The sequence below is a fragment of the Cnephaeus nilssonii genome (genome assembly GCF_951640355.1).
Source record: "Cnephaeus nilssonii genome assembly, chromosome: 5".
NCBI classification, from domain to species: domain Eukaryota; kingdom Metazoa; phylum Chordata; class Mammalia; order Chiroptera; family Vespertilionidae; genus Cnephaeus; species Cnephaeus nilssonii.
The window spans coordinates 68,745,438-68,773,132 of NC_137076.1; the positions used below are offsets into that span (position 1 = coordinate 68,745,438).

The 27,695-nt window shown below is 44.4% G+C and overlaps 1 protein-coding gene across 1 annotated transcript in view; it reads right to left on the reverse strand.

Annotated features, from left to right (window-relative positions):
• FAT4 (FAT atypical cadherin 4) overlaps positions 1–7,435 on the reverse strand; it is a 155,957-nt gene extending 148,522 nt beyond the window's left edge. Inside the window, 2 exon segments of the mRNA XM_079771296.1 lie at positions 915–4,958; positions 4,960–7,435. Of these exon segments, the coding sequence (XP_079627422.1) occupies positions 915–4,958; positions 4,960–6,090 (5,175 nt within the window). The 5' untranslated portion in view covers positions 6,091–7,435.
• Positions 7,436–27,695: the final 20,260 nt, after the last annotated feature.

A 27,695-nucleotide genomic window follows, 5' to 3' on the forward strand; every position in this document is an offset into this window, starting at 1 on the left:
TCATTTCTGATAGATATCAAGACAACATTGGCAGTAGTTCAATTTAAAAAACAAAACAATGATACACGGAGGTAGTATCCTAAAATATAACCCAGGGAAGGCCAAGCTTGGAATTCTCTTGGCTTATACTGTGAAACTAACTTCTCACCCATCAGCAGACAGAACAATGTGTACCTATACCAGGGTATTGAACAACCTCTTCTCAAGAAACAGCCTCTACTCTCTGATCATTCACAGCACATTACATGTTTTAGGCTAAGAAGGTAAAGAAAGGATTACCCTAAGTCAAAAGACAGTGCCTAAAATGTGAAGGCAGATGAAATCAGGAATCTCCTTGAACTTGGCTAGGCACATTGAAATTAGTCACTGTCTATAAAGAAACTGCTAAGGCTGCTGAGGATGTGAAAGTTAATACTGTCCTCCATAGCCACACCCCCTAGACAGCTAGGCTGTAATGCTGATTTCTACCAAAGTTCTTAATTTTGAAACAGAAAATTCTTAAGTCTGAAATCATCCATTCTCTAGTAGGCTTCCGTACTGAGAGGTGTTTAGTTTAGTGCTGAGATTCAGCACTAATGGATGTGGGATGGCTGTTTGTTTGTTTGTTTGTTGGGGGGGGGGGGGGCACTTCAGAAATGGCTAAAGATTTCTCCCTAGCCTATACATATACATATGACTTCTATGAGGTGAACTATAAAGTAAAAACTGTTCATTGTTTAGTTTTGACCAGGATTAAAGCTAGATTTTATGTAACTCTTGTTAGTCTTTGTGCCAGAACACTTTTATATACTCCTGTCAGTAAAATCAATTATCAACAATACAGGTAAATAATAATGGAAAGTAATATAAAGAAGAGTGATCTTTCTTAAAAGCATAGCAACAAATAAGTCATAAAAGATGACAAAAATCATTACCTCTGCTCTCTGTGTTCTGGGAAAAGCAGTTGATTTTTCTATGGCATAAACCTCCACCAGGTAAAGGCAAGCTCCTTGCTCCCGGTCCAGAATGGCTGCTGTCTGAATCATGCCAGTTTGCCGTCCAATGGTAAAGAGACGCCCAACGGTTTTCTCTTCACAACGAACTGAAACAATATAATACTCCACTGGGGCTTCCGATCCTCTAGGGCTAGCTGCTTCTATGGATATCACATTGGTACCAATGGGTTCCCCTTCCTTCAAAATAGTTATATATTTGGGTTGAGTGAAAACAGGTCCATCGAGGCCCTGAAGAATGACGGTCAATTCGGTGGTGGATTTCCTCCTTTCCGGGCCAAGGTCTGTTGCTGAAACGATGAGGTTATAGATCAGCTGTGAAGGCACCAGCGCTGAGGCCACTCTCAAGTCTCCACTAAAACGGTCCACAACGAAGGTGTCTGTGTCCCCATTGATGATCTCGTACTCCACCTCTCCATTGGCACCTTCATCTGGGTCAGCAGCCATGACTGTGGTCAGCACAGAACCAATCACCGCCGAAGGGTCTGCAGCAAGGGCGTTTTGCGATATGAACACTGGAACATTGTCATTGAGGTCTGTAACCAAAATGGTCACATTTTTCAAAGCATACCTCCTAGTTTCTATAGGCACCGCTTGATCGTTGGCTTTTACGGTTAACTCAAAGAGATTAGCAAATTCCCGATCTATTTCAGCACTGGTATATATCGTGCCTTTGACTTCATCTATGCCAAAGTGGTTGCCCCTGGGCATCTGTTGGATGATCGTGTAGGCTAGTTGCCCATTGATGTCTGCATCAGGGTCATGGGCAGTCACTGAAATGACAGACGTACCAATGGGAATGTTCTCAACAATAGACTTGAAAATATCCCCAGGAGGAAAGCTAGGAGGGTTGTCATTGAAATCCCTCACATGGATAACCACTGACATTGTAGATGAGCGAGGAGGCCTTCCCTGGTCTTTTGCTGTTATATTTAATTTGTACAAAGACTGTGTTTCAAAGTCCAGTTTCTTGGCAAGAAAAATGCTCCCAGTGTTTGGGCTAATGCTAAAAGTTCCGTGGTTGTTAGTCCCAGTAATGCTGTAGTGCAAGTCAGCATTGTCACCGGAATCTGAATCCGTGGCAGTAACAGAGGACACGAGTTCACCAATTCTCATGTTTTCCAAAACATCAACAAAGAGTGTTGATTTAGGGAAAGAGGGGGTATTGTCATTTTCATCCAAAATATCAATATTTAAGGTACAGGTTGAATTGAGGGAGACCGCCCCCGAATCCACTGCTTGAATTACAAGGGAATAGGCAGGTGTTGCTTCATAGTCTAATCTGCCAATTAGTGTCACCTGGCCAGAGGTACTTTCTATAGCAAACTGTCTTTCTTCATTTCCTTTTATTATAGAATAATGAATAAGTCCATTATTACCTTCATCAACATCTGAGGCAGATACTCTTAAAACCTGTGTCAGGTTGGCTGCAGACTCTGATATTGTAGCTTGATAAAAGTCTTTTACAAACTTGGGAGCGTTATCGTTTATATCCTTCATGTAAACATGGACAGTGGCCTGATCCTTGAGAGGCTGTGGGAGCCCCTGGTCTGTGGCAATGACTGTAAAGCTAAACACTGCAGTCCCCCTGCGTCTCATAAGAGACTCCCTGTCAAACTGATGAGTATTTGTGATTTCCCCACTAAGAGCATGCAACTCAAAATCTGGCTGCACCATTTCAAATGAATACCTTACTTCTCCATTTGGCCCAAAGTCTTTATCTACAGCACTTACTTTGCCCACAAACGACCCAGCTTTCTGCTCCTCTTCAAAATAAAACGAGTAATTGGTGCTGTTAAAAAGAGGTCTGTTATCATTTACATCTTCTAAAATTACAGTAACATTCACAGTAGCACTAAGGGGTTCCACAGCTCTGTCAGAAGCAACAACCAGTAAAACATATCTGTCTTGAAGTTCACGGTCCAGCTCACTTTTTATATACAATTGACCATCTGGGAATATGCCAAAAGCATCCCCTATATTTCCTTCAGCAATGCTGTATGCAATTTCACCATTTGCTCCTGAATCCTTATCAAAAGCTTGCACTTTAAAGAATCGAGAATTCACAGGTTCTGACTCAGAAAGGGTGACCTCGTAAGAGAGCTGGTCAAATACTGGCGGGTTGTCATTTACATCATGGACATAAACCGTTAAGATGACACTAGAGGAGAGCTGTGGCACACCCATATCAGATGCCAAGATCTCTAACTGGTAGGAACCAGCATGGACATCCAGGGGCCCTAGAAGACTAACATGACCATCCTTTTCATTGATAGTAAAGAGATTCTTGGGGTTCTGCTTCAGGCTATAGAGGACCATGCCATTAACACCTTCGTCAGGGTCCACAGCTTTGGCTTGGAAAATGCTGTGACCAGCCTGCCAATTCTCCACCACATTCACACTCTCTACTGCCTGCAGGAAATGGGGGGAGTTGTCATTCAAATCCTTAACTGTTATGTTAACCAGAGCGTCTCCGGTCACTGTGCCCCCGCTGGCCACTACTTTCAGCTGATAAAAGGACTGCTCTTCTCTGTCAATCACACTCCCTGTGGTGAGCTGCCCAGTGACCTGGTTGATAGCAAACATACCTTTCTGATCCCCAGTAGTAATGAGATAACTGATGTTGGAATTGAGATCCATGGTGGAAGCAGACACACTACCCACATGATATCCCAGAGCCACATTCTCAAAGACCACGAAGCTGTAGGCAGCCTGACTGAACACAGGTGGGTTGTCTTGAGTGTCCAATACAGTGATGGTTACTACTGCCTGGTTGGGAGACTGTAAATTGCCACCATCCGTAGCCACTACTTGTAGTTGGTAAGCTGTTCTTTCTTCTCTGTCTAGGGCCATTCTTGTAGAAATAACCCCACTCTGAGCATTGACCTGAAACCGAGACCTGTCCCCAGCTGATATGCTATATTTGATAGTTCCGTTGAGACCCAAGTCAGGGTCAGTGGCAGACACTGTGGTGATGTAGCTACCCCCGGGCTCATTCTCCTGAATATGAGCAAAGTACTGGACTGGGTAGAACACGGGACTGTTGTCATTCATATCCAGGAGACTCACATTTATGCGAGCCACTGAGGACTGGGGAGGGGAGCCCAGATCTGTGGCCAAAACCAACAGGGAGTAGAAAGATTGCTCCTCTCTGTCCAAGGAGGAGATAGTACTCAACCTCCCAGACACGGGATCCAGACGGAAAGACCTCTGGTCAGTCTCAGCCTCTTGTAAGGAGAAACGCACTGTCCCATTGTCACCCAGGTCCCCATCAGTTGCCCTGAGCACCAGCAGTTCTGTCCCTGTTGGGGCGTTCTCCACCACAGACACATCATACCCTTCTGGCTGGCTAAACACTGGCTTTTCATCATTCACATCCAGGAGAGTTACTACAAGCTGGGCGTAGGAGACCTTGGGGTGAACGCCCTGGTCCCGAGCACTAATATTCAGTACAATTTGGGAAGCAACTTCACGGTCCAAGCCCCCGGCAGCCCCGGTGGTCACCAGGCCGCTGTGTTCACTGATATGGAACCAACCTAGTCCATTGCCAGAGACAATGCTGTAACGCAAATTAGCATTGAGACCAGAGTCGCCATCCGTGGCAGACACTCCACTCACATAGCTTCCCGGAGGCGCCTCCTCGCTCAGGTTCACCCTGTACACTTGCTGTGCAAAGACCGGAGGGTGGTCATTGATGTCATTGACAAAAATCACCAGGCTGGCCACGGAAGAGCGCGCCCGGACCGCCGCGGCAGGGGGCGCCCCATAGTTATCCGAGACAGACACTGTCAGGTTGTAAGAAGGAATGCGCTCTCGGTCCAGGGCGCTGGCCACTTTGATGAGGCTCAGGTTCGGCACTTTGCTGCTCTGCACCTCAAAGTGGCGCTGCTCGTTGCCCGCCAGAATCTGCACCGATATGTTCCCGTTGGCCGCGGGGGAGTCTGCGTCCGTCACGGTGAGCAGGGCCCACCACAGTGCCCACCTGCGCGTTCTCGTCCACCGAGGCGTAGCGCGAGGTGGCGGGGAAGTAGCGGAATTTCACCACCGGGTCGTTGTCGTTGACGTCCAGGAGCTGAATCAGCGCCTCGGCGCGCCCGGTGAGGGAAGGCACGCCTCGGTCCAGCGCCTGCACCGTCAAGGAGTACTGGCGCCGGGCCTCGAAGTCCAGGGGCTCCCTCACCGTGATAAGCCCCGTTTCGGGGTCGATCTGGAAGGGGGTCCCCTCGTCCTGCAGCCGATAGCGGATGTCCGCGTTGGTGCCCTCGTCCGCGTCCGCCGCCGCCACCTGGAGGACGCTGGAGCCCACGGCCGCGTCCTCAGGCACCCCCGCTTGGTAGTGGGAACTGCCAAACACCGGGGGGTTGTCGTTAATGTCCTGCACGGTCACGTTTACCTGGAGGTAGCCCCGCCGCTTGGGCTCGCCCTTGTCCTTCACTTCCACCAGCAGCTGGTACTGCGGCGTGACCTCGCGGTCCAGCCCGCCCTCGGACACCAGGTGCAGGAAGGCGCCCTCGCCGCTCGGGTTCAGGGTGATGTCCAGGCGGAAGCGACCCTCCTCGTTGCCCTGGACGATGCGGTAGGAGTGGTGGTCCACGCCATTGGAGCCGATGTCTGCGTCCGTAGCCGTATCCAAGATGACCTGGCGCCCACTGCTGCTGTCCTCCTTAAAAGTGACTACGATGGAGGGGTCCGGGAAGACGGGGGCGTTGTCGTTGAGGTCCCACACCAGCACTCGCACCTCGGTGGGGTAGGTGGGCGAGCTGGAAAGGACCACCAGGTTGATCACGTCGCTGGGCAGGCTCTCGCGGTCGATGGTGGCCGTGGTGTACAGGGTCCCCGTGCTGCTGTTGATGGCAAACAGGGCGTGGCTTTCGCTGAGCCGGTAGGTGAAGCCCGGGCGCGTCTGGATGGTGCCCACCAGCGTGCCGGGCGGCTGCTCCTCCAGCACCTGGAACACCTGGCGCTGCTCGGCCCCGCCAACCTGGCTCGGCCCGGGGAGCAGGGACAGCAGCCCCAGGAGGCGCAGGAGCCTGAGTATCGAGGGGGTGGGCAGCGGGAGCCAGGCGCGGCCAGCAGCCCAGCGTGCGGTCAAGTCCATGATCACGGCTCCCTGGAACGGCGCGATCAATAGGAGGAACCGAGGAGGCAACCAGAAGGCAATGGCCGGGATGAAGTCTCCCGGCAAATGCAAACTGATGGTCTTGAGAGTTCTGTTATTTCAAGGAACCTCCAGCCCAGCAGAAGCAAGTCGCCTCAGCCGAAGGCTCTCTCCAGGTAGCCCTGTAGACGCGTCAGGCCAGAGAGAAGCGGGGGCGAGAGGCGGCCGAGCATTCCGCGGGGCGCCCCTGAGTGCTGATGAGTTCCAAAAAAAAGTTTCTCAAACCTCAGTATTTCCCGCCCCCTCCACGTTGGTTCTGAATCTGGAGACGCTGAGCGTTTCCCCCGGGTAGCTGAGAGCCGGGAGAGGTGGCCTGTGTCTAAGGTGTATGAGCAACCCCGTTGCAAACGCTCTTCGGAAACTTTGGAACTTGCCCGCGGCCAAGAGGACCGACGCGGGTGGCGCCGCGGGCAGAGGGCGGCTGCGGACCGGGAGGGGCGGGAGGGAGCCGGGAGGTGAGCGAATTCCTCCCCGAAAGGCTGGAGACCAGGGGTCTCCGCGAGCCCCCCACGCGTCGGGAACAGGCTGGGGCGCCTCTCCGCGGGGCTGCGCGAGTGGCTGCGAGGCCCCGGCGGGGCGGCAGCGCGCGGGCGGCTGGCAGACAGCGCTCCGGGCGCGGGCGCTAGGGCTCCGGTGCCCGCGAGCGCTCCGCCGCATCCTCCTCCTCCGGCAGCCGCGGCCGCCGCCCCTGCTGCCGGCGCAGGCAACGTCCAGCGCTCCTCGGCATGGTTTTATTTCACTTCAGCCGGGGCGCCCGCCGACCCGTTATTTGTACATCCACAGCGAGCGCAGGTCCCCCCGGTTCTTCTCGGCCTCGAGGGGGTCAGGCAGCAGCGGCGTGCGGTCCCCGCGTCCCCTCCCCTCAGCATGCCGAGGGGGACCGTGGGGGTCGGGCGGCCCCGGCAGAGCCCACTCTTATTGCGCCTCGCCCCTGCCCCGGTGGTCTTTGCGTTTATGGTCCCGGGTCAGTTTCACTTTGTAATCCACAAGGCTTTAGGTTTGGGGGCGCTCGGACCCCTTTCTCCCGTGCCGTCGGCGGGGAGGCGGGGACGCGGCGCCGAGCGGTGGCGGCGCCCGCGGCAGCTCGGGACGGCGCCTGTCAGCGCTCCGCTGCTCGCCCGCCGGGCTGGAGGTTGTGCGGCGGTGCAGCCGGAGCTCGGGAGCCCCTCTCCGCGCCCCCGAGGCCTCCCTCTCCCCGCCCCTTGTCCGCCGCGCGCGCGCGCGCGCACTCGCACCGCGCGCGCCGCCGCCGAAACACAAACACCAGGGCGGGCAGACCGCGGGGCGAGCCGGACTCCGAAACTTTGCTCGCCACTCAGTGATCCGCCCCGGGCTCGCGACGACTCCCCCTCGCTCCCAGCCTGTCACCCACGGCCCCGCCCCGGCCCAGCCCATTGGGCCCGGCGCCGCCCCGCCCGCGCGCGCGGGCTGCCCAGGCTGCCGACTGGCTGTTCCCGACGCTAATCACTCCCTTGGCCTCGGGGGCGGGGGGGGGGGGGGAGGGGGGTGGGGACGGTGGGCGTTCCGGGGTGGGACCCCCGCGAGTCGGAGGCGCTGAGAAGGGGGCGATTTTTTTCTCCCCCCCCCCGACCCCCCACCCTTTTGGTCAAATCTTGGCCGGCGTCAGAGCAATAACAGCAAAAAGCTGCCGCAGAATTGATGGGGGTTAGGTCAGGTTTGCAGATAAATAACTTTGGTGGCGGGGTCCAGGAGAAGCCGTTCGGTTGTTATGGCAGTAATAACTCAGGGGGAAGGGGGTCGAGAGAAAGAAAAGAAAGGCGGGGGGCGAGGGTCTGTTAGAGCGGGGAGGAAGGATTAAGCAAAGCCTGTCTGGGAATGCACAGCGCAGATTGGCTTTAACCGTTTCCTGCCTCTTCTCTTTCTGCGGATCCGACCAAAGGCAAACCGACTCTTCCCCATTCCCCCTCGGTCTACAGAGCGTGCTCCCCGCTCTCCCGGGCTGGCTCAACCCTCAACCTGCGCCCAGCTCCCAGGTGACCGGGGGCACCGACGCCTCAGTGCCCACTGCGCTTTGGACTTCCCGTAGGAAAAGCTAGGGAAACTCGGTGTTGGTTTTGTTTCCCTTCCCAAATGGATCCCAGGTGCCAGTAGCCAAACCTTAGAGTGCAACAATAACAATGGTAGCCCTTGGGAAAGACGGGCCCTTTTCCTGTTGCAAAGTTTGGAATTTTCATCTCTCTTGGAATATGTCCCTGACATTCTGTAGCCAAAGGAATCCTGACAAAATTTAGGGGTTTTTGTTTGTTTGTTTGTTTTTCTTCTCTCTCTCTCTTTCTCTCTCTCTCTCTCTCTGTCTCGGGAAAAATAGATATGAAAAAAATATAAATAGAATGAACTTTAAATTTGAAGAATGCTCACGTGCCAAGTATCGCACTCAAATTAACTCCCCTGCTATTTACAGTAGCTGATTTTTGTAATCTCGTGCATCGCTTCTTTAAAAGAAAAAAAAGTGACCAGGAATCAGGTCAGTATTCCTTTCCCTTTAAGAGAAACCAGTTTGAAAATAAGAATTTAAACCAAGCAACGCAAATACAATATAGGGCATATGGCATGCATTTTTGCCACAGTGACCCCCTCCAAATTTAAAACTTGATTGAGCCCGGGGATATTTCAGCGACGGGTAAATGCTGCCCTCTGCTGTTCGTCAATCTTAAGGTCTTTGGTCGCCTAGCTTTTCCCTTAAAATTAAATGCAGAGACCAGAAGGATCAGATTGCAAGGCTAGTTCCTCCTTCTTGCCTGGGGATAGTGGCAAAGAAAAAAGATCTTTAGGAATCTCCTACTGCCTTTCTTTATTTAAGGTAAAAAAAAAAAATGAAAAAAAATTTAAGAGCAGTAGAGCAGACAGCAAATTCAAGTTCTCTGATGTAGACAGCCTGTAACCCAAAGTATCTATGGAAACCTGAATACTAAAAATGCTACCACCAGTTTCTTTGTTTAGGTTAGAACGTTCACTTCTGCATGTTCCTCTACTATGCGTGCCATTAGGTACATACAGTCTGTACATATGGCAGTATATACACAGTGTATACATATTGAGTGAATTGGAAACAGACAAGAAAGTTAAATTTTACCATTTCTGTATTTTTTAGGACTTGAAAACTTTTTAAAGCATTGGAAGCTGTTCTTTTAAAAGAAAGACATCTTTAAGCCTTTTCTCAAAACTTCCTCTGCCAAAAAAAAAAAAAAAGTACAATCTTAATACCACTATTTTGAAGTAATTTAGCCAACAAAAATTTGTAGCTAAAATAGAACCAAAATTTTTTACAAACCATGGCTATGATGTGTGATTTTAAGAGAATAATAGGGGTTTTTCTTTTGGCTGTTGTTTGCTAATGCTCCATTCAAGTACAAAGAAGTAGAAAGAAAACATTTAGGTACTTGTTGTAGGAGATCAAGTTCTTTGGAGAGCCTGTGAGATACCTTCGTATTTAGCATAAATACTGTTATATTTATAATTTATGAGTGAACTTAATTTGGGGAACAAGTAAAAATCATTCATTCTGTGGAATGGGAAGTGTTTATCTGTGTAATCTATATTTTATAGTATACATATTTATTTTAAAAAATAAGATATGGCAAAATTAAGTAATACAGAAAGTGGGTATTATTCAATACATAAAATAACTTTTGAACAATTCTGAAAGAGGATTATAAAAATGGCTTAGCTAATGGTACAGTTATTTGAATAAATGGAAGCTCTCCATGATAACTACTTTAAAATAAAACATTTATTTTGTAGCTAAAACCTACACATAGAATTACAACTTATGTATGCCAGGTACATAATTTATTTATTTATTTTTACTTGACAAATAGCATTTTTTAAAATTTTATTGTTTAAGGTATTACAAATAGTAGTACATATGTCTCTCTCTTTTTTTTTTCTCCACTGACCTCCACCCCCTCGTCCTCCCCTACCCCCTGGCACTTGCCCTCATCCCCCCATCCCCAGTGTCTTGAGTCTGTTGGTTGTGCTTATATGCATGCATACAAGTCCTTCAGTTGATCTCTTACCCCCCAATCCCCTCCCCTACCTTCCACTATAAAGTATTGTATGGAGAATGGTTTTACTGAAAGACCAGGAATGAGGCATTCATTTTATTTTATTTTTCTCCCTTGGGTTTCAAAAATTGTGGTAATATAATGCATGATAAAAAGTAAGGGTGGTCCTCTTAGTAAATAAAAAAATTTTAAGTAAAGATGCTTTCCAAAATATAAATGAAAGAAAATAAAGATATAGAGAGATTGTATGCATGAATAAATAAGGTTTAGGTTATTTTTTCTCTTCCACTAAAATTTTAATTATTTTAAAAAGGATTACTTATGAAAGCTTTCACTAAACATTAAATTAGATACTTCTAAAAGAGAAGATATTCAGCAGTTTTAATAGACTGTAGGGAAAATTATATTTTTATGTTCAGTCATGAAAGAAACTAGAGAATATAGCTCACTTGAACTTTAGGGGTACATCAAAACAAATAGCTTTTATAACAATTTGTTATCCTGATCTTTACACATTTGCCCTCATTACTTTATGAAATGTCCAATTTTTTTTTCATCTTTTAGACCTCAGGTGAAGATGCTTAGGCTAATCATACTCATTTTATTATATCTCACTCTCATGTCCTTGTCATTCTTCATTCCCTTTATAGGTCTCCCAGAGGCAAACGTTCTTTTTTCTTTTTTAAATATATTTTTATTGATTTCAGAGAGGAAGAGGGGGGGAGAGAGAGAGAGAGAGAGAATGAATAACATCAATAATGAGAGGGAATCATTGATCGGCTGCCTCCTGCATACCCCACACTGAGGATCAAGCCCACAACCTGGGGATGTGCCCTGACTGGGAACTGAACCATGACCTCCTGGTTCATAGGTCAATGCTCAACCACTCAGCCCAGCGGGCTGGGCCAGAGGCAAACATTCTAATATTCTAATGAGCTGGTTCACATCTTCTGGACTTTATATGGTCATTCCTATCATATCATATCAGCTCTTGATCTTTTGAGAAAATATTTTAAAATGAAATAATTTTAGTGGCTTTTAGTGATAATAATAGTCTGGCATATTACCAGAATAAGAAACCTGTCTCCATTATTTCTGCAAATATTTTCCTCTTTCCATTTTTTTTTCCTTTTTGAGAAATTTTATTATTTGGTACTTATCCATAAGCTGGGTCAATTTAGTTTTTCTTGCTTTCCTTGGAAAATTCCACAATCTGATATTTCAATTCACTCATTCATTTTTCAGGTATATCCAATCTACCACTGATTAATCTTTTATTCTCTTCATGTCAACTCGTATTTTTTCATACTTAATATTTCTATTTCATTTTTAAATAAATTTTAATTCTGCTTTCTATTAACAATACCTATCCATCAATCATCTATCTTTAACACACATTTTAGATTCTTGTCCCATCTGGTAAAATTCTCTCCTTATTATGAGTTGCCTATGTTGTTCAGTTTGTCTTACTCTGAGGTCTTGTTTTGGTCGGTGTCAGCTGCGCTGGCAATGTGTGCTGAGGACGGATCTTTAAAGTATAGGCAGGCCTCAGTCTGTGAGTTTAGAGCAAGGTTTGGCAAGATTTTTTTTTTATAAAAAGCAAGATAGGAAATATTTTAGGTTTCTGAGGGCCAGTCTCTGTCACACTAATACTTAACCTTGTCCTTGTAATGTGGCAGCAGCTATAGCTAACATAGAAATCATTGGGTATGTATGGCTGTGTTCCAATAAAACTTTATTTACAAAAACAGGAAGCAGATCCCATTTGGCCTATAGGCTGTCATTTGCTGACCTCTGTTTTACAGCATAAGAGATAGCCTTATACTGAAAACTCTACCAGGATACCGTTGTTGAAAATTTCCATTTGTAATTTTTTTTTATATATGTATGTGAATATGTGTGTGTATATACAAAATCAATAAAGTCAATATTTTGAATAAGTCAAAATTTCTATTTATGTTTTACATTGATTGCGGGGTTTTTTCTTTTGGCCTTTTGCTCTTTTGTAATCTTGAATTTTGAACTGGGCAGTGTGGTCTGATTAGGAAGGGACAGTCTGACAGTCTCCCTAAATTTTAATCCACAGCCCTGGGGATTTACAGAGAGTTGGATGGGACATTCAATGCCTAAGGGCAAGTGGTCACTTATTTCATGAGGACATTGATGTCTTGGCTGCTGTTGTCAATTTCTGCAGAGAAACAGGCAATAATTGCCTCAAGGCAACACAGGGGAGAGGCAAAAGCTAGTTTTTTCCTAAACAGTGATCATTTCTAGTCTTTTATGAAAAGTTTCTGACCTTTATCATTTGGTACTTAGCTTCTCCTTCCATATGCATATATTTAATCTTTCTTTTCTGACCAGTGTTCAATTTACAAAGGTTAATGTGGAAACACCAGTGTATGTAAATAAAGCTGAAACTACAAGATGGAAACGAAAATCATATTTTTTAACATCACACTTATGGGAGAAACAAAATAAAGGGTTAGGGTTTCAGTCCTTCATAATATAGTACATGTGAGTTTGTGAGCAAAGCCACTGGAATGGAAATTGCTTACACTAAATGTGAGGCTAGGTCTCTTGGTATTGTGGCATTTGCCACAGACTAGTAATTACCTACCATAATTTGGAGAAACTGCCCAGTCCAACAACTGTTTGTGACAATCTACCCTTTTGTTGAAATATATACTATGTGAATAGTTGATCATATTTTAATCTTTATTAAGTATAAGTATCCAATTTATCTAAAACTAAAAATATATTAATATGGACAATAAAGATTGCATTAACATGAAAATGAAACTGACATTGAATTTCATGCTAGAATATAAAAAGAATAAAGAAAGTAGATGCCTTTAATTTATATGTAATATAAATGTATATAATATCAGAAAGTGTTAAGAAGAATGATATATTCAGTCTAGGTTTACTACTTTTTAAAAAATTCAAAAGTGCAGAACAATTTGAACTGTCATTTTTGTCATCTATAGTGAGTGGAGAATTAAGAGAATCCTACCAATGTTGATTCTAAAAACACAAATAACCTTGACCCACAGCCAATATTTTTATCATATATTTTATTTTAAATTTGTTTGAGATAATGAAGTATAGACTACAATAAGACTACTTGATATTGTATTAGTGTTTAATGAGCATTCTCTTGCTATTGAATAATTTTACATAAATGTTTTATTGGCTAAATATTTTGTCATATGAATTGGCCAATTTTTAAAATTGTCCCTTTAATGTTGACATTTAGGATTTTTCTAGGTTATATTGCTATGAAAAGTCATGCGTTTATTATTATCATCATTCATCCAACAATTTGTTGGAAAGTAACTATGTCAGATACTTTATTTGTGTGTGTGTGTCCATGTGAGGTACTTTAAAAGCATCAGAAGACACAGTGGCATACAAAACAGACATATCTTCTGCCATGTTTAGTCAAATTACAGAAATTTTTAAAAAGAATTTTAACTTTTAATGATCCTTATTGGTTATTGCCAAGTGCCTTTCCAGAAATTATATCCCTATTAATAAGCCAAACCAAAGCATTTCCTTCCAGCAAAACAAAGAAACATATATATTTGAATACAGCACATCTTAAATACTGGCCCATTTAAGAAGGATAAAAAGGGTGTCTTCTTTTAACATACATTTTTATTATATTTTTACATATTAGCTATTGTTTTGCTTTTTAAAAAATAAGTATTCATGTTTGTTGCAATTCAATCAATTGGGGTCTCAGACAATTTTTTGGTTGTTGCTGCTATTGTTGTTAAATCTATTTGTTTTCCTCTGTTAACACCTGTCTTTTCAAATGTATAATCTCTTTCTTTTATCCAGCAACTAAATAAGTATCCATAAAACTCTAACTCTAGTTTCTTCTTTCTGTTCTTCCCTTTACTTTTTTGTTTTAATTGTGTTGTATCAATTAGCATGATGCTACGGGGGGAGGGGAAGCTAAATACCTGGTCTTCTCTGAATCTAACGCAATGCCTGATAGTTCCTGAAATCACAGGCCATAAAAAATTATACCATTTGCATATCTTTCAAATAATAAAGGAGCAATTCTAGATTGTATCAGAATATCTATTTCCTGTTTAACATGGCGTATCTTCCTTTCAAACAGAGAGTGGTCTAAGTGAATAGTCATATATGACAAACATAATTCATCAAGATTTGATTAACAGAATACTGTTTCTACTGTACACAAATAGATTCTCTTTAATAAAGAACATTAAAATCAAATATGAGTCAGAGGTAGTGAACACAATATACATTGCAATAAAGAAGAAACTCAGAACTTGCCTTATATTAGAAGACAAAGGACAAATAACAGAGGCCCTCGGTAGTGCTTTAGAATTTGATATTTTACGGTACTTAAAGCCCTTATTAAAAGAAAGAGTGCATTATCTGTACTGTTTAGTTGGAATATTCCAGATGTCCCTAGTCTTTATAAACATATCACAACATCTTAATTCTTTGTTTATTTGAATTGCTCCTTAGTCATGTCTCTTTTTCATTCCATTCTTAATCACTGAGTCTGTGATTAAAAATGGCAAACATGTGTTTTGAGAAGAAACTAAGCTATGATTTTGGTTGTGGGTAGTAATTTTGGAGTGGCAGAATATATTAACCCCTTCCTTTACACCCTATTCATGAACTCATAACAGACACAAGGAAACAGTAAACACAAAATAAGCAAACAAAGCATAAAAAGTGAAAGACTTTTAGTTCAAGTACTTGTATATGGTTATACTAAGAAGATGTTTCTGGAGAAACAAATTAATAAAAAGTGACAGTTTAATATTTAAAGACAATGTCAATCTAAAATAATGTAGGCAATCATATTTTTGTGGCTAAGACTTAATTTTTGCTCTTAAATACAGATGAGTTTTAGAATCGAACAATCATTGAATCTGATCTAGATTCTGCTTCCTATTCTGTATAGGGTCAAGTGTAAGTTGTTTCAACATCCCATAATTGAATTCCTCACATGTAAAAATGAGAGAAATCAGATCACATGTTAACTGTAACTTCATGACTGTCAGAGTATGATACATACTTCAATTTATTAAAAAGTCCTAGATAAAAATTAAGTACTGGTCAATGTACCTTTATTGGGAAATTTTGAAAATATAATTACAATTTTTAAGGAAGGGAAACAGTTTTATTTATTTAAAAACAGCCCTGCAGCCGAAACCGGTTTGGCTCAGTGGATACAGCGTCCGCCTGCGGACTGAAGGGTCCCAGGTTCGATTCTGGTCAAGGGCACGTGCCTTGGTTGTGGGCACCTCTCCAGTGGGAGGTGTGCAGGAGGCGGCTGATTGATGTTTCTCTCTCATCGATGTTTCTGGCTTTCTATCCCTCTCCCTTCCTCTCTGTGAAAAATCAATAAAATATATTTTTTAAAAAAAATTATAAATAAATAAATAAATAAAAACAGCCCTGCAAAGCTACATATGTAGAATTTCAAGATTTATAGTAAATTTCTATAAAACTTGGAGCAAAACAAGAAAATTAATATAAATACATTGAAATATTTATGGGTAAGTAAAGTCAAATGCCATAATCTGATTGTGTGAAAGGAAATACTAATAGTGTATTTACTTTAAAATAAGTTTGAATAAATTCCAATGGGGTAGGTTCAGATAGGACAATGTATCAATTAAATTTAGTTCAAAGAAAACAATAAGCCACATAAAGTTGAACCAAAGCCTATGGAGGTAGTCATAATAAGCCTATGTAAGTAGTCATAGACTAATATTTCAGAAGAGCTAAAACTTTTATTAACTCCAAATTTTAAAAAAATATGATTGAAGAAATTCTAATGTCATGTTAAAATGTCACTGAATATTACTATTATTGCAAGTAACCAAAATACTACTCTAGAGTTCTATCAGCAGGTTCTCTTGGAAATCTACACATTAAATGGAAGCATATTTTATAAAAAATATTTTGTTGCTTTTGAGTCAGGAAATTGGTAGTAATAAGTTTATATCAAACATGTTAAAGGGGTTGTCCAAACTCCTTCTGATCTCTAATGGGTCTGACACATTACTTTTTCTTTTTTAAGTATTTCCTTTAAAATAACATTATGATCTTTGCTTTGATAATTTGTGTTTCATCTTTGCCTCTTGGAGGATGAATTATTGCCTTATTGCAGAATACTGTTTGCAAATGGTAGATCTGTTTTTCTCTTTTTTATCACTTTTAATGACTACATTTATCATATTACTAGAGGCCCGGCACACGAAATTTGAGCACTGGAGAAGTGTCCCTCAGCCCAGCCTACACCTTCTCCAATCTGGGACCCCTCGGGGGATGTCTGACTACTGGTTTAGGACCGATCAGTTTAGGGATTGGGCCTAAACTGGCATTCGGACATCCCTCTCACAATCTAGGACTGCTGGCTCCTAACCACTCACCTGCCTGCCTGCCTGATTGCCCCTAACCACTTCTGCATGCCAGCCTGATTGACACCTAACTGCTCCCCTGCCGGCCTGATCGCCCCCAACTGCCCTCTCCTGCCAGCCCGATGGCCCCCAACCACCCTCCCCTGCTGGCCTGGTTGCCCCTAATCACCCTCCCCTGCAGGTGGTTGCCCCCAACTGCCCTCCCCTGCCAGCCATCTTGTGGTGGCCATCTTGTGGCAGCCATCTTGTGATGACGTGGGATGGCCATCTTGTGACAACGTGGGGGTGGCCATCTTAAGGCAGCCATCTTGTGATGATGTGGGGGTGGCCATCTTGTGATGATGTGAGGGCATGAGGGCCACCTGGGCTTTTATTAGTATAGATTATATAATTTAAGACATTTGATGCTATCAAGAAGGTTGAATGAGATGATGTAAAAGTCATATTTATTCAAGCCAATCATTTGAGTTTTTAATAGTTTTGCCATATCTATGATAATTTTGCTTATTCTCAATGTTCTGCATTATTAACAACACAGTTTTGTGCCCAGTAAGTTCTGAACCTCACTGTCCACCAGATAACTCTTAGAATTAAGTATTTTCTTTCCTACCTGTACTGGAAATAACACTGTGATTTTCAGACCGATTGATTGGTTGATTTAATGATGATGTTGGAGAGGTTTATCTTCCATGCTGAAAAATAGTCAATAAGATAAAAGGAAGAGTTCAATAAACGTTAGCTATTTTTCCCATTCATGTGGCATAATTCAACAGGAATGCTCATTTAGAGCAAATGACTGAAATCATCCTAGGAGTTAAGCTCAGTCTTTAAAAAAGAATGTTGTAAAATTTAGTGTATTAGTTATCTATTGCTGCTTAATGATAGTATTACAAAGTTAGTGGCTTACAACAGCACACATTTACTACTGGCCAATTTCTCTGGGTCAGGAGTCTGAGCCCAGCTTAGTTGAGTGCTCTGTTTTGGGGTCTCACAAAACTACAGTCAAGGTGTCAGCCAAGTGGTACCTCATCTGAGGCTCGACTGGGGAGGAATCAGCTTCCTAACTCACAGTGTTGTTGGCAGAATTCAGGCCCTTTCAGTTTGCCAGGTTGAGAGCCTCAGTTTCCTGGTTACTCTGAGCCAGAGACCACCCTCAGCTCCTGGCCACATGTCCTTGTCCACATGGCAGCTCACAAATGGCAACTTGCTTCTTCAAATTCAGCAAAAGAGAGAGAGTCTCCTAGCAAGATGGGTCACCATCTTTTGTAATACACACACAGAAAATCTAGTGCATCATGGCACCTTTGCCATATTCTGTTGGTTGCAAACAATCCATAAATCCCACCCAGGCTCGAGGGGAGAGTGTCACAAAAAAACTTGAATATCAGGGTACATAGGTAAGGGGAGACTACCCTAGAGTCTATTGACCATACTCCTTAAGAACAAAAATCATAAAGTAGAAGCTGTATTTTATTATTTAAGTTCATTAACATCCTTCTTGGTGCCCTTGCACCAATATAATAAAAGATAATATTTTATAATTAAAACACAAGGAATAAAAGCTCTACTATCATTTTTTAAGCATTAAAGCACTGGCAGGAGATAATATCTTGGGTTTGCAATTCACTTTAGAGTCCACAATGTATTAATATTCACGAACATTATTCCTTCAGGCTAGAAAATGGAGGGCAGAAATAATACCAATTTCAAGTTTTAGGCTCCAAGTGAAGATGTAATTTAGCATTCTGTTGTATATTTGTCAATGAATTCAATATACGCCCCCAACTTTGACTATACTTTTAAATAACTTTTTAAATTAAAAATAATTCATATTAGATGGAATGGTGAGTAGGGGACTTGCACTGTGTCCAGATAAGTGTTGGGCCAGGACAATCAAGTACCCAGGGCACCAAGATGAGGTGTGCCACTGGTCAACTGGAAAAATCTATACTATGAATGAATGAAACTGGTGACACCGATCATTTCATTTCTTTGTTTGAAATGCATGCTATGAACCATTTTCTGGAGCATGTTTACAAGCTCTGTGTGCAAAAAATCTGGTGGTCAAGAGAACATTTTAACAAGGGACACAAAAAATAGAACTCCATGCAGAGCTCCAGAAATACAGCTGCCGTCTATTCTCAAAATTGCTTTGACTCTCCTGCCCCAGCAGTAAACAAATAGCACAATATTTTGATAGACCCTTCTATCTAGAATACTATCTTCTTGCAGTATTTGCCTTGGTTGTGAAGCAGAAGTTACCTGGTGTCTCTTTGTCAGATACAACAAATGCCAGATATTATGGCATTTCATTCATAAGAATTTAACAAATACCAAACTCTTAAAGGCTATTTATTTTTACACTAGAGGCCCAGTGCACGACATTCGTGCACTGGTGGGGGATGTGGGGCAGTCCCTCAGCCTGGCCTGAGCCGTCTTGCAGTCTAGGACCCCTAGGGGATGTCCGCCTGCCGGCAAGCCTGGATCCCTGTGGGAGCGCACTAACCACCAGGAGGAAGCTCCTGCGTTGAGCATCTGCCCCATGGTGGTGAGTGCACATCATAGTGACTGGTCATTCTGCCCTTTGGTCGATTTGCATATTAGCCTTTTATTATATAGGATATCCAGCATTACCACACTTAAAATTAAAATAACTCTTTACTATCTTAAAATACTCAGCATCTAATGGCCCAGTGCTGTTCATGTACTTACTTTATGCCAGACATTATACTGACCATTTTAGTTAGATCACTTCGTTTACTCCTTGCATTAAGATTTATGAAATATCGATACTCTCATTTTACTGATGAGAATATCAAGAGACTACATCAGAGAGTTTAGCCTTCACACACTCATGGGTTTGCCTGCTTCTAAAAGCCATACTTCTATTAATCCTTCTGTACTCTTAGGCTACTTGTCTCCAGATTGTGAAGTCCTTGAGGGAGCCACCTAGCAATATTTATTGAGTGGCTATTCAATAAATACTATTTTGATGACTATTCACTGGGATAGACGGGGACCAACAGGTTCTTGATGTCCACTGCCCAATGTCCCTGAGAGTGGATACCAGATAAAAGGAATATTTGAGCTTATGTTGTCCAATTCTGTACCCTCCACAACACTGTATGTGGACCACCTTCATCAGAATTCCTGGGACCCTTTGCTAAAATACATATTTTTGCACCTTACAGAATCAGGAACTAAGAAGCAGAAAGCCAAATCCTCACTTTTAGCAGGTGCAGCTTATCGAAGCAGCTCTGGCTTCAGATAGAATCCTGGACCCACCATTTCAGTATCAGAATGATTGAATCTAAACTGCATTTTTACATAATGCTCTGTACGTTCAAGTCTGAGACAAACTTTAGAAGTACTTTGAAATCTACTAGTCTACATCAGTATTAATAAGTGATAGTCCATCATTCAATATCAAATTTCTTAAAACAATTGGCCACGTGACCAGTGGAACAAAAAAAGCCAACAAACAAACAAAAATTGCAGATCAGCAAACTGATGCCCTTCTCACTTCTTTGATCTGATTATCCTGCGTTTGTTTGCTTGTTTGTTGTTGTTTTCTCCCTCTCCAAATTGGGTCATTTTTCTGGACCTTTTAACTATTTCTTTCTAGCTCAATGTTCTTCTCTCAGATGTCTGTATGGCTTGCTATTTCTTTATCATGTAAGACTCTGGCCAGATGTTTCTAACTCAGAAGTCATTTATCTAATTAATGTTGCCTCCCAACAGCACTCACTATTAGAGTGTTTTGCTTAATTTTCTTTATTGCACTTGTCACTATCTGAAGTTATGTTAATAATGTTTACTTGTTGACTATCTGTCCGCTCCCCTAAAATATAAGCTTCATGTGGGTAGGAGCCTGTACTTACTAAAGTTCTATCCTTGGTATTTAATAACAAAACCTATCAGATAGTAAATATGTAACCAACATGCCAAGTGAATAAATACGAGGCATATTATAACTAGTCATATCCTCCTCATCTGAATTGCCTAAAGCTTTCTTTTCCTGCAGGACAAGCACCTGTCAAGATTATTTCCCTATGACATCTGCAGACAGTAATAGAAAACAGTAGTATAAGCTGAATATAAGGAGAGGTGCAACAATGATGTGTTTTTTTTAAGTATAAAAAGTGAGGGTAATGTATCGCTCCAGTGCCAAACCAACTTAAAACCCAAGTACAGCAAATACTAACAGCATTGTACCTTAACTCTTCGAGAGCATATTTTAGGCCAGGGATTGGAACCATTTTTCTGCCAAGGGCCATTTGGGTATTTATAACATAAATATAATTCACTTAATATAATTAACTTAATATACATTTATATTGCTATGAATAAAGCTCCTAGATTTATTGATTTTCGAGGCCCACCTGTGGTTGCCTTGGCAGGGCCAGATCAAATGATTTCGAGGGCCCTCAGGCCAGACATTCCAGACCCCTGTTTTAGGCTTTAAAGAATTGGAGAATGATCAAATCAGAGCAGTAAGTCTCAAATTGGTGATTTTTTGTTGTGATTTATGAATACAAAAAAAATGTATTCAAATTTCTCAAATTGTTCCTGGAGTTCTAGTCCACAGTTCTTATCAATAATTTTTTTTTTTTTTTTTTTTTTTTTTTTTTTTTTTTTTTTTTTTTTTTGCCAGGGGTGAGGGGAAGAATAATAAGAAGACTCAACCTTATTTAAGAAGTTTGGGACTTTCCTCAACCTATAATTTTAGGAGGGAGTGAAAGACAGTGGTTAGCCTTTTTCTCTTCCTTTCTGGCATAACTTTATCAAGAAGAAAGAGTCCTGGCTGGTTTGGCTCAGTGGATAGAGTGTCTGCCTGGTTACCGAAGGATCCTGGGTGTGATTCCAGTCAAGGGCACATGCCTGGAGTGCGGGCTTGATACCCAGTAGGGGCGTGCAGTAGGCAGCTGATCAATGGTTCTCATCATTGATGTTTCAATCTCTCTCTCCCTCTCCCTTCTTCTCTAAAATCAATAAAAATATATATAATAAAATAAAAATAAATAAAGAAGAAAGAAAAACATTTGGAATAATAAGTTATCTTTCACTTGAATGATACGTTACCTAAATTATAAATGAAAAAATTTTATAATGAAAGTAAAGCATATATGATTAGCTCTTATAGAAATAGATTCTTTTATGCAATTCATTATGCCATTCATCATGTGATTCTATGAAAGAAGGAACTATTGTGGTCCATGGTATGAATAACTCTGAGGATAAAAAATAGGCAACCTCACCTTATAAAATTTGTTTTGGAATCCAAAACATAAATTTTAACAATCCTATCTAATAAAAGAGAAACATGCAAATTGACCGTACCTCCGCTACGCCCACCAGCCAATCAGAGCGAGTATGCAAATTAACCCAACCAAGATGGCGGCGGCCATGGAGCTGGAGCGAGCAGGAGGCTTGGGTTGGCCCCAGCGATGGAGGAAGCCAAGCTTCCCACCCGCCCTGGCTGGCCCTGGCCTCTGCTCAAGGCTACAAAGTTTCAATTAGAGACAATAAATAAATCCCAGATACCTGCTTCCAGCAAGCCCTGACCTCCACTTGAAGAAGAGCTGGGAGCCCTGGCCTCCGCTCAAGGCTACAAAGTTTCAATTATAGAAGATAAATAAATCCCAGATACCTGCTTCCAGCCGGCCTGGGCCTCCGCTCAAGGAGGTGCTGAAAAAAAAGAAAAAAAGGAGGGGCTGGAAGCTTGGGTCGCCAGGGACCGTGGCCAGCCTACAAACAGCCATCAGCCCCTCACCCAGGATGGCCAGGCACCCCAGTGGGACCCCCCACACTGAAGGGCTGTGGCCAGCCTGCACACAGCCCTCAGCACCTCACCCAGGCTGGCCACACCCCCATGGGGTGAGGGTCCCTGCTGGGGGGCTTGGCCAGCCTGCAAACAGCCATCATCCCCTCACCCAGGCTGGTCAGGCACCCCAGTGGGTACCCCCATCCTGAAGGGGCTGTGGCCAGCCTACAAACAGCCATCAGCCCCTCACCCAGGCTGGCCAGGCACCCCAGCGGGGACCCCCACCCTGAAGGGGCTGTGGCCAGCCTGAAAACAGCCCTCACACCTCACCCAGGTTGGCCACACCCTCATGGGGTGAGGGTCCCCGCTGGGGGGCTTGGCCAGCTTGCAAACAGCCATCAGCCCCTCACCCAGGCTGGCCAGGCACCCCAGCGGGACCCCCACCCTGATCTGGGACACCCTTCAGGGCAAACCAGCTGGCCCCCACCTGTGCACCAGGCCTCTATCTATACTAATAAAAGGGTAATATGCTAATTAGACTGGGAGACCTTCCAGGAGACCTTCCGGATGTTCTTCTGGACAAAGCCATGGTGGCGGGGCCAAGGTAGAGGTGGTTAGAGACTAAGATGGGAGGGCAGTTGTGGGTGATCAGGCCAAGATGGGACGGCAGTTGTGGGTGATCAGGATGGTGGGGGGCGGGGCTGTTGGGGGTAAGCAGACCGGCAGGGGGGCTAGTTGGGGGCGAGCAGGCCATCAGTGGGGGTCAGTTGGAGGTGATCAGGACAGCGGTGGGAGGCAGTTTGGAGTGAGCAGGCCAGCAGGGGCACAGTTGGGGGTGAGCAGGCCAGTGGGGAGGGAAAGTGGGGGCAAGCAGGCCAGCAGAGGGGGCAGTTGGGGGTGAGCAGGCCAGTGGGGAGGGAAGGTGGGGGCAAGCAGGCCTGCAGGGGGGGCAGTTGGGGGTGAGCAGGCCAGCAGGGGAGGCAGTTGGGGGTGAGCACACTGGCACGGGGGGCAGTTGGGGGTGATCAGGCTGGCAGTGGAGGGCATTTGGGGGCGAGCAGGCCAGCAGGCAGAGTGGTTAGGGGCAATCAGGCAGTCAGGCAGGCAGGTGAGCAGTTAGGAGCCAGCAGTCCTGGATTGTGAGAGGGATGTCCGACTGCCGGTTTAGGCCCGATCCCTGTAAATTGGCAGTAGGACATCCTTCGAGGGGTCCCACATTGGAGAGGGTGCAGGCCAAGCTGAGGAACACCCCCCCCATGCATGAATTTCGTGCACCAGGCCACTAGTCATATATAATAAAAGCCTAATATGCTAAGTGTCTGGTCACTGGTCGGCTGTTTAACCAATCAAAGCACAATATGCTAATGATATGCTAAGGCCACTCGACTGCTTGCTATGACTTGCACTGACTACCAGGGGGCAGACAGTCGACCAGTCAACCAGTTGCTATGATGTGCACTGAGCACCAGGGGGCAGATGCTCCAACTGGTAGGTTAGCTGGCTGCTGGTTAGCTGGCCAATTGGGACTGAATGAGACGGGCCGGACACACCCTGGAGCCCTCCCGCAGTCCCTCCCCTGCAGGCCAACCTCCTACGTCCCTCTCCGCTTCAATCATGCACTGGTGGGGTCCCTCAGCCTGGCCTGAGCCCTCTCACATTTGGCTCAACAGTGGAATAACTGGTTGCTATGACATGCACTGACCATCAGGGGGCAGATGCTCAACGCAGAAGCTGCCCCCTGGTGATCAGTGAGCTCCCATAGGGGGAGCGCTGCTCAGCCAGAAGCCAGGCTCACAGCTGGCGAGCGCAGCGGCAGTGGCAGGAGCCTCTCCCACCTCCGCGGCAGCGCTAAGGACATCCCCCCAAGGGCTCCCAGAAGAGGGCCAGGCTGAGGGACACCCCCTCCCCCGCAGTGCATGAATTTCATTCACCGGGCCTTTAGTTTATAATAATCCTTAATCTAAGTACATTACATAATATTAGTAATACTTCTTTACACTGTGATAATAATTTCTTACCTAATTTCAGTAGCAAGTCTATGAAACAAGCACATGATATGTATTTATTGGTACCACATCAATAGTTGGCTTTATTTTAATTTTTTGTGTGGTTTGTTTGCTGTAATGTGAAAAAAACTTTTGAAATCCTTATGTACTAATTGCTAATAAGATGATATTTACTTGTCCTTACACTGTTAATATATGCTATCCTATTAATTGGACCACTATTAATGTGATGTCAAACTTGCACAGTAAAGCTCAGATATTTTGGTTACTTGACAAATATAGATAATATACTAAAAAAAATAGATAGAGACTTCAAGGCATGAGGAAAAAAGCTTAGACCCTCATAAATCTAGTTTCAGCTGAAAGTGGCTAAAAATCCAACTACCACATAGCAGTCATATGATGCTGTAGTGATACAGCTCATCGATGTTAGAGACCAATCTAGAATCTAAGGCTTCCTGTCCATAAGGGCATGAAGGATATAATACTTGCAGCCTTTGTATCTACCTCAAAGGCTGGTAGTGAGGGATAAATAAATAATTCATACGGAACGTTTTGCATAATAATACCATTACCAGAACTAGGCCCTCCTGATGGATTGGATTAGGTTAACAATGATGGAAGCTCAGGTCCTTATAGTGTACCCTGCTGTCTTCCCTTCCATATCTCAATGCTTAAGAAAAATCACTTCGAACATGTTGTTTTTCAAAATGGCCACATGGTGGCAGACTTTAACCAGAAAGAAACAGTTTCCAAGAAATCATTTCTAATTATTTTCTTTTTCTTTACACTTGTAAAAGCACAAAGTTTAAGAAATTACACCTAGGACAGGCACATATCTTACTCATCTTTATGTCTAGACACCTAGAAATAGGATTTCATGTGTTTTGTTTGTTTGTTTGTTTTGGTTTTTTGTTGTTTTTTGGGGGAGATTTCATGTTTTAAAGGGAGTTCTGTTTGGTATCAGATGGGGCCTTCTTTCTCCTGCCCCAAAGGCTGCTGGGTAGGTTAGAAGGAGACCCCCTTTGCTTACACCGGACAGTTTTTCTCCTCTGAACCTCTTGTTTTGACCAGGTGGAGACAGGTTCTGACTAATAGGAAAAACCTATTGTGTTATGAGACTGTAAAAACATGAATACTGGGGTCAAAATCACAAATGTTACCAGGTTCTTATTCTGACTTTACTACTTACATTTGTGAGTGACCTTGGACAGTTTCTTAACGTTCCCTGCCTCAGTTTTCTTATCTGTAAAGTGGACATAATAAAACCATTTGCCTCGAAGGTTTCTTGTGAGAACGGAATGTGTGTGCAGGGCACTTGAGCGAGGCTGTTGTTATTGTTACTGTTAGTTATCGGAAACAAAAGGAAGGAAAGGAAGGAAGTCTGTGAGGCTTATCACCCACATAGGAAATTAGGAAGACAGCACAGACTGAATTTGATCTGCAGATGTTGGGGGGACAGCTCAGAGTTTGGAAACCTTCCACCAGCACACATGCCCTCTCCTTCCCGGGCACCTTTCTACTCCTCCGTTTCTCCTCTACGCAGCCCTGCAGTGATTTCCCTGAAACACACAGACCCCAATGCACTCACGCCTGTAAACATCAACAAATGAGAACACGTTGGTGGTAACCTAAAAACAAAGACAGTTGTGTTACTGGTGTAATTAGGCAGTCATTAATATATTAACGATAGAAAAGGTACAAAGGGAATGCCCTACATTATAAGCACGGTCATCCGGGCAGCTTCATCAGGAAGCTGCAGCGTCACACTCCCCAGGGAAACGGGGTTCCATCCCCTGTAAGTCACTGGGGGGGGGGGGGGGGGGAGATGGGTGTAGGCACAGTGAAATCAGGGTGACATAGCAAAGGTGCTTGCCACTGCAAGCTCACAGAATCTTAGAAGGTTAAATTCCTCAGACAAAGGAATTCTCTCTTTCTTGTTCCTCTTGCTTCACTCCTGCTTGCTTGCACTCACCCAATGGCCATTGAGGAACAGAGAGGGCAGTTAAAATTGCATCTTCACTTCCAATTGTCTTTCTGAACCTGAGAGGGACACGTACTCAGCCTTTTTGTTCTGTTCTAATCTGCAACTCATTTGGCTGAGATGGATCCTCATCAGGGAGGAGGACCTTCTGTTTTATTCATTCTACTGATTCGAATGCTGTTCTTCTTCAGAAATACCCTCACAGGCACAGCTGGAGTAAAGTTGGACCAAATGTTGGGGGTCCCCATTGCCCAGTCAAGTTGACACATAAAATTAACCACCACAAGTATTATTTTTTATGGATATTTTTATATCTAAACTATTATTTAGAAGAAATGAGTATGTACTAATATTGCCATTTCATAATTTATGGATAAGGTATTCTATTTTTCATGTACCTGATTAAGAATTATGTATCACTCTGGCTGGTGTGGCTCAGTTGGTTGGATCACTGGCATACTGGAAGGACACCAGTTCAATTCCCAGTCAGAGTACATATCTGGTTGTGGGTTCAGTCCCCTGTTGGGGCATGTAAGAAGGCAACCAATCCATGTATCTCTCTCACATCGGTGTTTCTCTCTCCCTTCCTCCCTCTCTTTAATCAATAAATATAAAATATTATTTTTAAAAAGAATTATGTACCAACTAGAGGCCCGCTGCATGAAATTAGTGCACGGGGGGTGGGGGGTGTCCCTCAGCCCAGCCTGCACCCTTTCCAATATGGGACTCCTCAAGGGATGTCTGACTGCCTGTTTCGGCCCAAACCCAGTGGGATCGGGCCTAAACGGGCAGTCGGACATCCCTCTCACAATCCAGAAGTACTGACTTCCAACTGCTTGTCTGCCTGCCTGCCTGCCTGATTGCCCCTACTTCTGCCTGCCAGCCTGATCACCCCCTAACCACTCCCCTGCCAGCCTGATCGACGCCTAACTGCTCCCCTGCTGGCCTGATTGCCCCTAACTGCCCTCCCCTGCTGGCCTGGTCACCCCTAACTACCCTCCCCTGCCAGCCTGGTCACCCCTAAATGTCCTCCCCTGCAGGCCTGGGTCCCCCCCAACTGCCCTCCTCTGCATGCCTGGTCCCCCCAACTGCCCTACCCTGCAGGCCTGGGTCCCCCCCCAAATGCCCTCCCCTGCCAGCCTGGTTCCCCCCAACTGCCCTCCCCTGCAGGCCTGGTCACCCCTAACTGCCCTCCCCTGCTGGCCTGATTGCTCCCAACTGCCCTCCCCTGTAGACCTGGTCCCCCCCAACTGCCCTCACCTGCTGGCCTGATTGCCCACAACTGCCCTCCCCTGCCGGCCATCTTGTGGTGGCCATCTTGTGTCCACATGGGGGCAGCCATCTTTGACA